At 37.0% G+C, this 18,027-nt stretch overlaps 1 protein-coding gene across 1 annotated transcript; it reads left to right on the top strand.

Annotated features, from left to right (window-relative positions):
- The first annotated feature begins 10,046 nt into the window (after nucleotides 1-10,046).
- On the top strand, nucleotides 10,047-10,958 carry LOC142616831 (uncharacterized). The gene has a single exon (XM_075789597.1). It carries the CDS (start codon nucleotides 10,047-10,049, stop codon nucleotides 10,956-10,958), a length of 912 nt encoding a protein of 303 aa, XP_075645712.1.
- Nucleotides 10,959-18,027: the final 7,069 nt, after the last annotated feature.

Below are 18,027 nucleotides of genomic sequence, written 5' to 3'. Positions count from 1 at the left end.
AAATTGTTAATTTAATTCGTTTTAATAGTCTTATCGAAATCTAGATGACTATCATTATGAAGTAACTAAAGGGTTCTTTCTTTACTCCGAATGTTTCTCAACTCTTTTTCGGTAACTTGCTTTGGTTGTATATCTATGCCCACCCTTGACTATTTGCTACCAAGTCATTAAATAGAGATTAAATTCTAAGAATGTATTGTAAAACCTTGACTATAAGTTACCAAGTCATTTAAATTAAATAGTTCGTGTCATTAACTTTAGGCCCAGTGTTTTCTCAAAAAAAAAAAAAAAAACTTTAGGCCCACTTTTGTTCCTCAAGAAAAGCATTTCTCCTGAGGCCCATTGACTTGATCTTCTTTTGTGAGTTTGTATACATTGGGTTGTGTCCGATTACTTTGTGGCCGATCTCAAATGGGGCCAACCATATATGGGTTTGACCACCTGACCTCCATAGCGCATTGACGCTAGAATTTGGATATTTTTCTAAAAGTATTAGCATACACTATAAAATTCTGTCCAAAATAATAATACAAGACAATCTAAACTTCTTGCGAAAAAGAGAGTTCAGCTCTCCTAATTAAGGCATGAACAGAAAAATTACCCTGCCTTCTAGTATGAGAGAATAAATAAAATCTAAAAAAACCCAATATAGACTTAATGTCTTTTACAATATGGCCTATGGCTGAGTGAAGCGAATCCTCCCTGAAAAAGGCCTTAACCATAATCTTTGAGTCCCTCTCAAAAATAACTTTTTCAAAACCAAGTTCAAGAGCAAAGTAGACTGCTCCACGTGCTGCTACAATATTGCATCATTAGTGGGAAATTCTGTTAAAAAATAACTTTTTCAAAACCAAGTCAATCTGGATTCTGTTCTAGACTCAAGTAGGAAATTTGTCGCCCATTGAGAAATAATGCTTCATCCAGGTTTCTATCCTCAAGCTACATTTGAAGTCAAATTTTTAGGACATGCACTCAAAAAATGAAGAAATCAAGTAATGATTTCAAAAATAAGAAAGATTATGGATGCAGTTCTGTAAATTGACACTTGACATGAAAAAATAAATTGCAATTTACATTGTATTGTTTATTGTTTACTGTTTATTTGGTTACTTATATTAATTTACATCATTTAATTCAACTTTGCTTTCAATTAATCTTAGCCTTTACCCCTTGAAATGACATTCTTGAATCCACCCCTACAAACACTTGTAGACGACTAAATTTCTAGTTCGAAATAAATCAAACAAGTAAAATGGGTTTACAAATGTGAATTTGTATTGATGAATGTGTGGTACAATTCTCTATGATTACAAAAGAGTGATCTTCTAATTTAATTTCCTTAAAAAACTTGTTTATTAGAATGGTGGTAATGTGATTTTGACTCGAATACCAAATATTCTTCAATTTGGCTGAAGGATGGTTCAAAGACCCTTGAAATGGAATTACAACAGATCTCTAGCTATGAGCTTTTTAGAAATTTTTTGTTCTTCAAGTTCTTCGTGTTCTTCGCATGTTCTTTATCTTCGAAAGTTTGTGGTGGAAATTCTTTGGGACTTTGGAGGCTTGAATCTATAGAGCTTCACTGATTTGTGGTTTCTTGAAGTTTTTAGAAGATTTTTAGCTTGATTCCAATGAACTTTGAGATTTAGGAAGATGATTTGAATGATTTTGCTTCGAATGTTTTTTATATTCCATGTTGAAGTTCCTAAAGTTCCTAAAGGCTTTAGGGCTTGATTCCAGCAAAGCTTCTATGCCTCTTAATTTTCTTTGATACTGCTTGAAGTGTGGATGTCTTGGTGTGTTGGTGTCTTCCAAGATGTCTTCGAAGATGTGTGGAAATGCCTTATGAAGGCTTCTATTCATAGTTTATAGGAGTTTGGGGGTGGGTGAGCGACATATGGCGTAGTTTGGTTGATGACACATGTCATAGCCTGATTGCAAGAGTTTTAAGACTTTTTCTCCAAGACACGTGGCATCATTTGATTGACTGAAATGTCTAAATTTCAAGATGACACATGTCAACAATTGATTGGATCGTTTATGTCATTGCTTACACACATCGATGTGTGACCTATATCATTGCTTACATGTGCCGATGTGTGATTACTCTTTGCATGCTTTTTATGTTTTTTTATTTTTATGACACTTGGCAAATCTCTGTTTGTTTTTTGAATAGTGACAGTAGAAACTAGTAGTAGTACGTGACGCTTTGTAATTGGCCATACGTTGTGGACTCGGTACTATAATGTGTTAGCTTGTAATAGGTCGGGAATTTTCTCTCTCTACAACACCTACCTTAATTTGAGTGAAACTCAACAAATTCAAAATCTCCTAGGTAACATTATGAGAGGAAACAAAAACAATTCATGGTTGCTTGTGTTAACATGTTCTATCATACTTGGATAGTGTGGATTCTTAAAACTTTAATCAGATACTTGAATTCTTAAAACTTTAATTCGACAAATTAACTTAACCCGTTGTAGTTTAATCAAGCTACTGTGTTACATTGTTACTATAACCAGGACTAAGGGCGCCATGCCCCCCTAACTTTCCAGCAATCCCACTCTCCTTTTCTATTTTTGGTAAAAATATATAAATTTATGAGTAAATTTAAATAATAGACCCCCTAGATTTGACTAATACATCATTTTTGTTTTTTTGTTTTAAATTCAAAGTGCATTTAATGTATTTCATAAAAAAAAAAGGAGTTTATAAATTATTAATTATTCCTCTAATTACTCTTATATCATAATATCTCATTGAACCAAAAAATATTTAGGTGACATCCTAAAAATATATAAGTAAGTAATCTTAATAAAAATCTTTTTTATTTATTTTTTTAATGTTTTTAGAAAATTAGAGATATAAACCTTTTCTTTTCCTTTTAGAAGAAACCATAAATGTGGATTATGTTACATGATTATATTTTTGAAACATAAAAATATGGGTTAACTTCAAGGCTTCAAGTATCTATATAATATTTAAAAGTTGAAGTATGTCATTTATTGTTGCTACGCTCCTACTAAGCCACATCAACGTACCAGTTCGGTCTATTTCAGCCAACGTAGGACCAATTCAATCTACTTCGGTTCATTTTTATCCGCTTCATCCACTTAGGATCAATTTGGTCAACTTTGGCTTAATTTGGTCTAATTTGTTCTAGTTTGGTCCACGTCCATCCATTCGGTCCGTTCGATCCAATTCGGTCCACTTTAATGAAAGCTTAAACATTTTTTTGATAAGAAAGCTTAAACATTTTATATCTGAATACTAGACTCTTTAACTGTCCAACAACACAATTATGTCCAACTCCCTCGTAATTTATCCTTTCAGATATTCTATTTCTTTCTTTTTTGGTCTATTCTTCTCTAATAAATTAAAACTCATTGATTGAATTCAACCATAAGTCATGGTCACGTTTCTTCTTCTCAGTAGCATTTAACTAATTCCCATCTTTTCAACTTTCAAATTTAACTCAGCGTTACTACTCTCTTCCCTTTTCTTATCTCAAGCGTAACTGGCTCTTCCACCTTGGAACTTAAAAATTTTAGTTGTACTAAAAAAAAAAAATGTATAATAATAATATTTTGAAGAATAAAGACCACTTCAAAAAATGATAACATCAATCAAAAACACAAAAAATAATAAAATTATATATTAGTAAAACAAGAGGGATGTGAATAGTGAGTTTTAGAAATTATTAAATTTTAGGGAGATAAAATTTAGAGAATAGTGAGTTTTAGTTAGCTCAGCTAGTAAAATATTTGATGATTGTATAAGAGATCTGGGGTTCAATTCCCGCTTACACTAAAAACAGATTGGTGTCTTGGTCTGATAATAAATAGCTATTATTAGGAGCGGACGCCATAGGTTGAAACTCTCTAAAAAAAAAGTTAGAGAATAAATTATATATTATACCACATCTCAAAATAATTATAGGACAAAGTTTGGCTACAAATTTAGTTATAGCCTAAGACTATAACTCTCATTGAAAAAATTAACATTACTATATATTTTAAAAACCTGATCGTTGCATTGTATGTTCTTTATATTTCTAACACATCAAATTTTGTGTCAATTGGATGTTATTACTATTTGATTTATAAACATAATTTTTTATGCATAATATTAGACAACAAAAACTTGAAATTTAAACATTTAATTGATGACATAACTATTGATCTTTTAAAAATTTCAACAAATCACCATAGGCTACAAATTTAATTCAATGACAGATTTGTTAAATGCCAAAGTTTGGCTACAAACTTGGTTGTAGCCAATATTTTTTTATTGAATTTAAATTTTAACAAATCATCATAGGATTACATTTTCTTCTTATATTTTTTATGCTTGCAAAATTTTTGGAAGATCAAAGATCAATAGCTATGTCATCATTCAATTATTTAAATTGAAAGTTTTTGTAATCTAAAATTATGCATAAAAAATAAATTTATGGATGATATAGTAAATAACATTAGATTGACACAAAATTTCCCATGTGTATTAAGAGCATAAAGAACATGCAATTCAATAATTAGATTTTTAAAATATGTAACAATGTTATCTTTTTTAAAGGTAGTTGTAGTAGTCAAACTTTGTCATTTGTTAAAATTCTCATTCAATAAAAAGGGTTAAGTTCTAAAAGTTTAGAACAATTGACAAACTGTGAACACAAACTTGTTTAGATATAGATCTTAGATTTTATAGGTTATATTAGAAAATGCTCAAGGTGTTGCAAGTCAGAATACAAGAATAAGGAAGCTGCAGGTTTAAGAAATTCGAAACATGCCAAATTCGACAGATTAAGACACATATCTTCAAAATTTTAATAAATGCCCAGCAGCCCATTAAGCCTAGTAAGTGATTAGGGTTTCAACTCTATTTCATATAGTATTTAAAGGAAACCCTAAGACAGGTTTTTAAAAGAGAGAGAGAATAGTGCTTCTTATGCCTCCAATTGTAGATCTTGGATTTTTGTACTCCAAAACTCTCTCAAATCTTCTACTAGCAATATTCTTTAAAGAAGCTCAAGATCCAATGATGTAGAAGTTGTTGCCATCACTAGACGTTATATTTGATGATCTAAATCTTTGAGTGGAGATCTCAAAGTCACAAACATGAGAGTTTATATGCAACGTATCCATAATAAAGGAGTCTGTAGATTCGAAACTGCGTGTGGTCATGTGAGTAAGTACTACATAAGGTAGCAGTAGATTTAGGGTTAAGCCTATTGTAAAAACTTCTATTCTATTAGTGAATTGTTGTCTTGTGAATTGTTTAAGTTAAATCCTCCTCAAGTTTTTATCTCGAAACTGGGCAGTTTCATTAGTTTTCCTAAGTCATCATATCATTGTATTCTTTACTTTTCTGCTGTATATGATATAATTTATAATTGTTTAATCTAGATTTGTTTAGTTGAACTAAGTAACAACTTGTTTTTAAATTAGGTTAAATATATTATGTTTTCCATCGGTCTAAAAACTAACAAAAATATATTGAGTGAAATGTAGCTCCAACCTAAAACTAAGTCTATAGTCAAACTTTGTATATAATAATATATTCCATGTCATGTGGGTCTGCAACCGGTTATGTTGATGGATCAAGGGGTATTCGATGTCAATTATGGGCATTGAGAGATGGATTAACCATTGCCAACCAGTTGGGAATTAGTTACTTGGAAGTAGAGCTCAGCCAAGGTTATTGTGGAGATGCTAAATAAGGATGACAACTCTAACAAATTATTTTCTCCTTTGCTCCTTGACTGCAAATCTCTCATAGCAAACCTCACACAGGTTCGGGTAGCTCATATTTTTAGAGAGGCGAACAAATGTGCTGATTTTTTGACCAAGAAAAGATGTTGTAGGAGGGAGGATTTTGTTATTTTTGATGCTTGCCCCTCGGATGAACTAAATAGATTACTTGTTTCTGATAGCAATGGACTGTATTGTTGTAAGTGGGTAGCCACTGTTTTTTACTTTTAAATATCTTATTGAAGACAAGCGTACGTACACTCATCCACATGCAACTACCAGCATTACAATATGATAATGTACTAAATTGTGCAACAAGTACTCCTTCCTCGTACCTTCATTATTTATTTCTTATGCCTCTCTCAGCAATATTCCCATGTCCCATATAATTGCATTTTTTTTCTTTTTTCTTTATTGAATTATAATTGCATTTATTCATCTTGGCAGACAAACTATATAGACATAGACAAATAACAAGCTTAATGTTTTTCCTATCTGTTACTTTTTCTTCATCTTCTATTTTTTTGGGTAGAAATTTGTTTCTTTTTCACTGCATTACAAAATAAGAGATACTCTTCTATTTTCCTAATTCCATTTTATTCCTCATATGTTGTTGCCCATGTATTCCTCTTACCTTTAGTCAAAGGACGGTGCCATTTGTCTAAAACCTACCATCCCTCAACTTGTAATTTTTAGGGAGAGATAGAGATATGCATGCCTATATCATCCATTCAAAATTTTCAGACTATCTTATCCTCTAGGTAATTAAATATTTGTCATTGATCATCTAATAGATCCAATTATTGTTATGATTATTACAAAATTGCTAATTTCTATAGGACAGTCCAATCTGAAAAATGAATCTCTTTTTTCTTTTAAGAGTATGATTTAAATAAGCCTGCCATTCCTTTAAAATGGAACATTTTCTGTTAACCTAGCACTAGCAGTGACCCTCAAGTGTCAATTTTTTATTACTAGCTATTGTGAATCCTTCTTCCCTCTCCATTTCTAAGAAACTGTTTTCTTGCCGTGCAAAAGAACTCCACATATCTTACTGAGGCGTTTTCGTCATGTGTATATAAACTCCGAGACCTAAATTTCTAACTCATTCTCTTCACTTCTCATCATTCTTTGTCTTCAGAGAATTGTCCATATTCGTCTAGATCAAGAGAATTTGGTAAGCATATTAAGCTCAAACTTCTGAGTATGTTGACGAGTATATATATATATACTAGTATATATACAAACTAGTACAAATAATATATACAAACTTCTGAGTATGTTGATGAGTATATATACAAACTAGTACAAAATCAGAAGTTTGAGCTTAATATGCATACCAAATTTTATGCGTATAATGTTATAGTATTTGCAACTCTAGTTTTGGGTGAACCACATAAATTTGTAGATGTAGCCCTGGTTTTGAATAAATATCGAATAAGTTTGTGGATGTAGCTCTAGTTTTGGGTGGACTAAGTAAATTTGGTGTTCTTGTGTGTGTTTTGATCTTTTCTTTTAATTTTTTTCAATCCTTTTTGTATTTAGCATATCTTATTTAAATATCACTTATTCGATAAGTCTAATTACTTTAATAAGAAAATGTTAATTTAATCTGTTTTAATAATCTTATTGAAATCTAGATGTTGCATGTCATTATGAAGTAATTAAACCAGCTGAACACTTTTTAACTGAAAGGTTTTACATATATATGCCATTCACATAGGCTCGTGTTTTTATCAAGCAATCATATTTTATGATAAATGGACTAATCTCCAGTATCATGGCATGAGTTACAAAAGTAATAATGCACTGTCCACCCATATGGTAGTCCTTTTAATTGAAGTTCATCCAACTGTTTCGTATCCTTCTTTGCAAAGTGATTATTAAAATTGTGGTTAAATTATTAAATTCACAATTTTCTAATAATTTAACATTTTGAAATTATTGGTAATTCATCATAGTATCAAACCAAAATATCCTAACTTCAATTCTTGTATCTACTCTACCTCTCCTTTATAAACATAAAAGTCCATGACTCATCACTTATTAACTAAACCAACTGGATGCGTTTTAGCGGAAAGGTTTTACATATTCCATTCACTTAGGCTTGTGTTTTTATCAACCGATCATATTTTATGATAAATGGACTAATCTCCAGTATCATGGCATGACTTACAAAAGTACTAATGCACTGTTCATCCATTTGGTAGTCCTTTTAATTGAAGTTCATCTAACTGTTTCATATACTTCTTTCAAAATGCTTATTAAAATTATGGTTAAATTATTAAATTCACAATTTCCGAACATTTTAAGCCCTAGCTGGTAGAGTAGTTAAAATACACATTTTCAGTATTTAAACAACTTTACACACATTTTCACATACTTTTTCACCCACATGTATTTCAAAAAACTACAAACAATATTACTCAAATTCCTCTACCAAACGGGCCTTAACCTTTTGAAATAATTGGTAATTCATCATAGTATCAAACTAAATAAAAGATCCTAATTTCAATTCTTGTGTCTACTTTACCTCCCATTTATAAATGTTTAAGTCCTTGACTCACTTATTAAGTGAGAGTTTAGCTCTATACCTAATAGAAAGTGTTAGAATTATAATTAGATGACTAAATTCTCCATTTTTTAAGAATTTATATTTTGGAGACAATCAGTAATTTATCAAAACTCCTGCAGAACTGTTTTGTTGTTTAGCCGATTAAGGCCTACATATTACTTATCAAAAAATTATATTCAAAGATGGTTAATCCGAAAGTTTCTCAACTATTTTTGGTAGCTTTCTCTGCTTGTATATCTAAGGCCATTGTTGACTATTTGCCACCAAGTCATATTTAAATATTCAGTTTCAAAATCATACAATATAATGTGAAGGTCCCAACACCAACAAATTAAAACTGAGGCCCGGAAAAGAAAAGCGGCCGACTAATTCATCACTGATAAACAATATTAGTATACTCCTTAATGTTGGGATTTATTAGTCTGCGAGATAGGGCTGATATGAGTTAGGGATGGTTTGATCATTTTCTTAGGGTTTACCATGCGTGATTAATATAGAATGCCATGTGTACTTAAAAAAAAAAAATTAATCGACGCCAGATACATTAATGCTAAAAATAAATGACTTGGTGGATCTAAATCAGATTACTTTGAACTTATTATTATTATTATTATCTTCTTTGACTTTTTTTGTCTTTTATATGTTCATTTTAAATTATATGTTTATAAAATTATAAATAAATACATATTGTGAGGACCTGAGGATTCGAAGACTTAGAGTGTGTTTGGATAGAATTTATTGCTGAAAACTAAAAATTAAAAACTGAAAACACTGTAGCAAAATAATTTTTAAATGTGTAAAAAATACTGTTCATGCCAAAATTACTGTTCATTGGCCTAAAATCACTGTTCATGGCCAATGAACAGTGACAGACACGCTGAAAAAAAAAAGAAAAAAAAGAAAAAGAAGAAGGCTGGACGTGGACGCTGGATCCAAACACATTCTTAAGTAAAAAGACCTGAAGACCCGAGGACATATTGTGAAGCATACGAAGTAGCGTAGAGTAACAGTCAAGAGCCCGAGGATGAAGTGGGATGTTTCGGAAAAATACGAAAGGTAAATTGGTGATGTATTGGATATATTGCAAATATCTGGGTTGAGATAGATAATTATGAGCACTGCATTGAATGTTCTGCACTAAACTTTTTGGCTGCATTGAATAGGGAGTACCAGCTTTATCCGTTGCATTAATGTGGAGGTAACCTGAACAGTACAAGGCACAGAGCAAGAGCTTTTCTCCATTACCGACTACAAGGGAATGGACAAGCGTCAGTAAATGAAGTTGATTAGGTGAGAGATGAAGGGCTGAGATAACAAGGGCAAGGAGTATAAATAAGAGGGTGGAAGCAAAGAGGAGGGGGGCATGAAAAGTGAGGTGATTTGGGCATATAATCAGAGCGCCATGAACTTTATTGTTGGTACATTCTCTACAAATTCATTGTTTTGGGCCTTGAATTATTAAACGTAAACACTATTGGGCTTGTGCATGATTTTTTGTTCTTACAATTGGCGCCATCTGTGGGAACAATAAAGTGTGACGTTCTGGTTTGAAAGTGAATGGAGGAGGCGAATCAGGAAAGGGAAGAATCAGTAGGTTCACAAAGGGGGACCACACTATAAACATGTAACGCAGAGATGGAAAGCAACACACCCCAAGTGTGGTGGTAGAATCGTATCATAGTGATCGAGTGGCTGAACGACGATCACAAACTGAGGGACAAATGTCTCGCGATGACGTGTTGCAGCAAATGCAATCAGAAATAGATTATCTGCGCAAACGCCTAGACCGTAGGAAGCGTGGTAGGAAAAGCCCATCTTATTCGTCCAGTGATAGCTCCGAGGAAAGACGAGGAGGAGATGATCATCAGGGATCTAAGTCTCTCCCTCGTGAGTCTCGTTTGGTTACTTCTTCTGGTGGCAGGGCAAAGAGGGGGGAGGAGACGCGAGGTGGGGATTGGTCATATCAAGGTGCGGGAAATGATGCAATGGGTAAAGCCTTGAGGCAAATCTCTAAATCCCCTTTCGTGGCTCGGATAAATAAGGCAAAGCTCCCCCATAGATTTTCTCAATCTATTTTTACCATTTATAATGGAAGGATTGATCCTGTAGAACACGTCAGCCATTTTAATCAAAAGATGGCAGTTTACTCGAATAATGAAGCGTTGATGTGTAAAATTTTTCCTTCTAGTTTGGGGCCAGTGGTCATGCGATGGTTTGATGCTTTGGAGGAAGGTTCCTTAAAGTCCTTTGAAGAGTTGACAAGGGCATTCGAGGCTCGGTTCATAACATGTAGTAGGGTCCCTAAGCCTTTGGATGCATTACTATCTATGGCAATGAGGGAAGGAGAAACGCTCAAAACTTATTCCGATCGGTATTGGGAAACATATAATGAAATCGATGGAGATGTTGAAGATGTGGCTGTGAAAACTTTTAAGGTGGGGCTCCATACTGAGCACGGATTGAGGAAGTCCTTGATAATGAAAGCAGCTATAGATATGCGCCAGCTTATGGACCACATAGACAAGTATAAGCGAGTTGAGGAGGACCAGATTCAAAGCAAAGGAAAAGCAAAGCTATTTCCGGAGAAGAAAGATCTTCAGGGAATAAGGTATCAAGGCAATTGTCCTAGGTGAGATTTTCCAAGTCATCCATTGCTAGCTGGGACTCCTTTGGTTAATATTGGAGAGGATACAGAACGAACCATATTTTAGGCTGCCTAATAAAATGAGGAGAGATGCATCCTTGAGGAGCCAAAGTCTTCATTATCATTATCATCAAGACAAGGGACATACTACAGAAGAGTGTCGGACGTTGCGGGACCATTTGAACCAATTGGCCAGGGCGGGAAAGCTGAATCATTTCTTGTCTCGGCCGGACGGGCAAGTTGGACATCAAGGTACGAGAATGTATCGTGGTAATACTCCTCGACCAACGTTAGGCACCGTTAATGTCATTTTGGCACAACCGAGGAGAGGAGCTGAGGAGCCTTCTCAGGTCATGTCTGTGCATAGTAGTTTTGGGAATGAAGTCATGGAGGGAAGCAACCAATTGGCTAAAAGGATGAGGTTCTCAGCAACTCCAGTGTTGGGTTTTTCTGAGGAAGATAAGGAAGGAACATGCCAACCCCATGATGATGCGTTGGTAGTAATTATTCGGATCGGGGGATATGACATGAAATGAGTCTTGGTGGATGATGGAAGTGGAGCGGAAATTATGTATCCGGACTTGTTTAATGGTTTGAATTTGAAAAATGAGGATTTGGAGAAGTATGATTCACCATTAATAGGCTTTGATGGGAAGCCGATGATTCCACAGAGGATGATTAGGCTGCCTGTACAGGTGGAGGACGTAGAGGTCCAAGTTAGCTTCATAGTAGTCAGGGTGTATTCACCTTACACAGTTATATTGGCTAGGCCCTGGCTCCATGCAATGGGGGCAGTTTCTTCAACTTTGCACGTAAAGGTGAAGTATCCTATCTGAGGAAGGGTGGGAGTATTACACGGCAGTCAATTGGTAGCCAGGCAGTGTCTGATGTCTGCAAGTGTTAGAACAGGTGAAAATTCAGAAATGGGGGCAACTCAGAAAACTTTATAGCAATTAAAGAAATCTGCTCGGGGGACGGGTATCGATGTGGATGGAGATTCCGCTGAAAAGCTGGACAAGGTATTTATAGGGGAAGATAAGGAGAGATATTTCCAGGTGGGATCCCAATTGCCTGTGTTGGAAAAGGGGGAATTAGTTAAGTTCTTAAAGGATAACATTGATGTTTTTGCCTGGACGACATATGATGTCCCGGGGATTGATCCAGAGTTCATTTGTCATCAGTTGAATGTTAGTCCCGATGTAGTGCCCTGAAAACAGCCTCCTCGGCATGCGTCTTAAGAGCATGCCGAGGCTGTAAAAGAGGAGGTTAACAAGTTAAAGCAAGCTGGGGAAATTAAAGAAATTTTTTATCCTGAATGGCTTGCTAACACTGTTGTGGTTAAAAAGAAGAGCGGGAAGTGGAGAGTTTGTGTCGATTTCACTGATCTGAATAAGGTATGTCCAAAGGACCCTTTCCCTATTCCGAGAATTGATCAATTGGTGGATGCAATTGTTGGACATCCTTGGATGAGTTTTCTAGATTCTTTTCAGGGTTATCATCAGATACCTTTGTCATTGAGTGATCAGGAGAAAACAGCTTTTCATGCTCCTAATGGCAATTACCATTATTGAGTAATGCCTTTTGGTCTCAAGAATGCAGGCTCCATTTATCAAAGAATGGTGATTAGAATGTTTGAATTGCAGTTGGGGCGTAACATGGAAGCATATATTGATGACATGGTAATTAAAAGTAAGAGAGTAGGAGACCATTTGATGGACTTGGAAGAAACCTTCTTGGTCCTTGGAAGGTATAAATTGCGGTTGAATGCTTCCAAGTGTTCTTTTGGAGTAAGTTCAGGAAAGTTTCTTGAGTATATGATAACGCATCGGGGAATTGAAGTTAATCCTGACCAGATTAGGGCTATCTTGGGGTTGCATCCTCCTCAGAATCCTAAGGAGGTGCAGAAGCTGATTGGTATGGCTGCGGCATTGAATCGGTTTATTTTGTGATCTGCAAACAGGTGTCGACATTTTTATCACCTTTTGCATATATGGAGAGATTTTCAATAGACGGATGAGAAACGGTATTTACCTTTGGAAAAGGCTATGCTAGCCAACGTATATGCAACAAGAAAGCTTCCCTATTATTTTCAAGCCCATACGGTAGTTGTACTTACCCAATTGCCTTTGCAAGCTCTCATGAGGAAGTCAAATTACACTAGTCGTGTGGCTAAGTGGGGAACGAGGCTTGGAGCCTATGATGTTAAATATATGCCCCGGAAAGCCATCAAATGACAGGTTTTAGTGGGCAGAATTTACGAAGGTTGGCATTAAGCAGGATGATGTCATGCTAGCCGTGATGTCTATTGGGCCCGGGAATGTTCTCCTTTGGGAAGTTTATACGGATGGGGCATCTAATCGAAAGAGAGCCGGGATTGGAATTGTGTTGATCACCCTTGAGAAGTTAGTCATGGAAAAGTCATTACGGTTAGGGTTTGTAGCCACTAATAATGAGGCTGAGTATGAAGCTCTTTTGGCAGGTGCTCAAATGGTTAGGCATTTAGGAGGAGAAATGGTCAAATTTTATTGTGATTCTAGATTAATTATTGGACAAGTTAATGGAGAATTTGAGGCAGGAGATGAAAAAATATCTCAACAGAGTCAAAGGGGCGTTAGGCATGTTTAAAAGTTTCAAAGTGAGACAAATTTTAAGAGAGCAGAATGCTCATGTTGATTCGTTGGCCATGCTAACCACATCCTTGGGATCGAAGCTGCTGCGGACGGTGATGGTGGAGGATTTAATGAGTTCCAGTCTTGCTGGTGCCCCGGCAGTTGGGATTCACAGCATTCACGTTGGCCCGAGTTGGATGGATCCGATTGTGACCTTCTTAAAATATGGTATGTTACCCAAGGACAAAGTGGAAGCAGAGAAGGTACGGAGAAGTGCTCCCCGTTATTGGCCTTCTGAGGAGCGTAAATTATACAAACGTTCTTACTCGGGCCATATCTACTCTGCGTACATCTGGAAGCTATTGAGCCCTTATTGGAAGAGTTGCATGAGGGAATATGCGGAAGTCATACTGGGGGAAGATCGTTAGCCCACAGGGCCATGACTCAAGGGTATTGGTGGCTAAATATGCAAAAAACCTCCCAGGAGCATGCAAAGAAGTGTGATAAATGTCAAAGGTTTGCACCAAACATTCATCAACCAGGGGGAGTCTAAAATTCATTGTCTAGTCTATGGCCGTTTGCTAAGTGGGGCTTGGATATCGTCGGACCTTTTCCTCGGGCGACTGGTAATAGAAGATGGCTCCTCGTCGGCACGGATTACTTTACTAAGTGGATGGAAGCCGAACCACGAGCTAACATCAGGGATGCAGATGCTAAGAGATTTATTTGGAAGAATATTGTAACTCTCTTTGGAGTCCCGCATACTCTGATCTCCGACAATGGACTTCAGTTTGACAGCAAAGCTTTCGTAGGTATTGTGGGAATCTGGGAATAAGGAATGAGTACTCAACACCGGCTTACCCTCAAGGAAATGGTCAAGCTGAGGCTACAAACAAGGTCATTTTGGCGGGGTTAAAGAAGCGGTTAGATGATTCTAAAGGAAGATGGGTAGAGAAGTTGCCTCATGTATTATCGTCTTATCGCACTATTCCTCGAAGATCAATGGGCGAGACACCCTTTTCAATGACATATGTAATGGAGGCGGTAATCCCGTTGGAGTCAGGCTTCCCCACCTTGAGATCTGACCAGTATAATGTGGAGGGCAATCATGACATGTTATGTGATAGTTTAGATACTATTGAAGAAAGAAGAGAAGTAGCCAGTGTGAAGATGAGCAGTTACCAACAGAAACTCAAGCAAACATATGATAAAGGAGTGAAGCCGAGACCTTTAGTGCCAGGAGATTTGGTTTTGAGAAAAGTGGTGGGAACAGCAAAGAATCATGCCTGGGGTAAGTTAGGGCCCAATTAGGAAGAATCATATAGAATCACGTCTGTAGCAGGTGTGGGGGCTTATCGTTTAGAAGATTTAGATAGAAAAATAGTCCATCGTCCCTGGAATGTAAGCAATTTACAACGTTATTACTATTAAAGGGAGGACCTTCTTTTGTATAAGTTGTAGGCCTATTTGGTTTTATTAGTCTGTGCTTCTTTATTGGCATAACTTACTTCCAAGTGTTAAACTGAACTTAGTCCTTGTTCGGCTCCTCGGGCCACAAGTTTAAGAAAAATTAACATCGTAAGAAAAAGTAAAGTGTTAAACTGAACTTAGTTCTTGTTCGGCTCCTTGGGCCACAAGTCTAAGTAAAATTAACACCATAAGAAAAAGCAAAGTGTTAAGCAGAACTTAGTCCTTGTTCGGCTCCTCAGGCCACAAGTTTAAGGAAAATTAACACCATAAGAAAAAGTAAAGTGCTAAGCTGAACTTAGTCCTTGTCTAGTTCCTCAAGCTGAAAGACTAGGAGAAATTAACACCATACATAAGGCATTCCATCAAAGTAACAAGAATGTGTGCCATAGGTATTATTCTAGCTTACGTTGCAAAGTTGGTGATCGTATTGTGTTGTATGTGTATATGAAAGTTATTATTTTAAGCATTGAGAACTTGCTATCGACAATGAGCAGAAAATTTAATATTTGAATCTCACAATACGTTAGCAGTAAACAACATGAACCATTTATGCTACGATTAATTCCTTGAAATCAGTTTATGTCAAAAAAAAAAAAAAAAAAAAAACAGTTTTAAACTCTAAACAGCTTTTAACAAATTCTTGAGTTCATGTGTCAAGTAGTTGTTTGTTTCTCTTTCTCATTCTTTTTCTTTGGTTCCTTCTCTTTCTTTTTCTTTTTTGTCTGCCCCACCTCCATTGTATCAGCTTCATTTTCTACGTTTACCAATTCGATGCAGGGGAAGGGTTCTCAGTTGCTTCATTGTCCTTGGAGTGAACAGAGGAAGGGTTTGGATCTGGAGTGGTTGTAGATGAGGGAGGAATGGAACTGGAGTCACTAGTTGGCTTGGGAGGAGTAGGTGCCAATTGTAGAGCAGGGGGGGTAATACACTCTATCTGGAGTTCGGAGCTCAGATTCAGCGGACACTCCCGCAACGTCTAAGGCCTGACCCTAGACTTCCAGACAGAATGCACTGGCGACACCCTTAAGTTGAGCTGTAAGGCTGTCAGCAGCTTTCTTCATGCCAGCGTCATATGTTGCTTGCTCGGCATTAGCTTTTTCCTGCTCCTTAGATGCTAATTGCTTTTGCACCTGCTTGAGTTCCACCACAGTTAGGGCCAGTCGGTTTAGGGCTTGCTTCTGGGCTTCAAGGGCAATATTTGCTTGTGTTTCATAACTTTGCAAGGCAGATTCTGCATTCTTGTGAGCTTTTTCCACTTCGGCCAGTTGGATGAGGGTCTCCTTCAGATTTTGTTCTGCTTCATTTTGAGCCTTCACAGCGACTTCCACGTTGTTTTCAGCTTTTCTGGCTAAATCCAAGGAGTGATCCACCCATTTTTCAGCCATGAAAGAAGCCTGAACGGCCTATAATGTACATCAATTACAAAAGTCATATAAGTAATGCGTCTAAGAAATAATAATAATAAAGATAAGATGGTATAGAATTGTGGAATATACCTTAGCTAAATCCTGTTTCAATGACAGGAAGACTTCTTTTTTGCGGAAAGACCGTAGCTCATCCATGTCCTCGGGGAGGCATAGGGCCTTCTCCAAGCACTCAGCCACCAAACTTGAGCTCCCCTTCTTTGGATCTCTTAGGTTGGCATCATCAAGTATGGGGCTGCCTGAACTTAAAGTAAAGCTAGGGCGCCAAGCGGAGACTTTCCTTGGTTGATCGCCACTGGTCTCCTTGGAAGTTCTAGTATGAGCAAGCTTCTTGGAATGGTTTTTTCCCGCCCGAATATCCTTAGAAGAGGGGTCGGGGTTCTCTCCCTCCTCGATCTCAATGATATTCTTACCACCTTGACCCTTTTTCCTTTTTTTGTCCACGGCCTCAAGGGGAGGGGTACGTGTCACTATTGGGGTGATGGGACAGGGAGGTACAGTTATAGGAGGGGAAGAACTTTCGGAATGGGCTTGTAGCAAAGCCAGGAGATCGGGTTCTTTCTCTTGGAAGCCCATGTTACTTGTTGAAGGAAGTTGTGAGTTGTGAGGGGCGTCTTCACGGTAAAAGACTTCAAAGTCCTTATCTGTTACCTTGGGATGACTAGGCTCGGGTGTTGACTCTTTTTCCTCATCCGCGGGAGCAATGGATTGCCTTTGGGAGTAAAGTAGTCTGGCTGCGAAAGGGGCTGGGAGCTGTGCGTCCTGTGTTCCTTCTAGAGGGGGCGTAGGTAGTAAAAAGCCAGGCACCACTATGTCAATACAAGCCAAACGAAGATCCCTGGCCCGGATTACGTTTTTTGGACTCTAAAAACGATTGGTGGAAGGGGTGTAGCCGAGAATGACGTGGGCCGCTCTAAGCTGCCCGTCCCTGTGCAAAAATATTTCCAACCTGAGAATTCTGTTCAGGTCCTAGAGGTTTATAGAGGGTTTGTTTGGAGCAGTGTGGTAGAATAAATACTGTTAGGAAGAGTTAATCAACACAAGATTATAAAAGAAGATAATTGATATTCCTAAGTATCATGTCAGTCCTCGGAAACCCTACCTGGCACCCCATCTTGGGTAGGGCAGTGTAATCCGTCATACCAGTTCCCTGAGGCGATGTGGTAATCCTCGTTTATGCCTTTGCTTGAGTCAGGAAAGCAGGAAATCAGCCTAACAGCTAGGACCCTACACTTCATATAGTATTTGGTTTTTTCTCCTTTTTGGCAGTTGTATTCCCAGTTTACATCATGCCAGGATAAGTTAGTCCCCATGTTGCGGTTTAGGGCATCTACACATCCTAGGATCCTAAGGACATTGGGGCAACATTGGGCCGGGGTAAGTCTATAGCTTATAAGAAAATCTCGGGTTACCCTACCCATGGGAATTTCCATTCCGCCTTCAATAAAAGTGATCATGGGAATTATAACTGACTCGGGTGGCCGGGGTAAAACTAACCATTCTCCTTCCTCATAATGTTGAATATCAACATCGTCAGGAATCCTATATCAGGCCT

Source organism: Castanea sativa, chromosome 11 (assembly GCF_040712315.1).
Source record: "Castanea sativa cultivar Marrone di Chiusa Pesio chromosome 11, ASM4071231v1".
Classification (NCBI taxonomy): domain Eukaryota; kingdom Viridiplantae; phylum Streptophyta; class Magnoliopsida; order Fagales; family Fagaceae; genus Castanea; species Castanea sativa.
This window is presented reverse-complemented; position numbering and strand designations above follow the sequence as displayed.

What these genes read in the sequence shown, in the direction of transcription:
- LOC142616831 (XM_075789597.1), top strand. Translation starts at nt 10,047, where the DNA reads ATGTCTCGCGATGACGTGTTGCAGCAAATGCAATCAGAAATAGATTAT.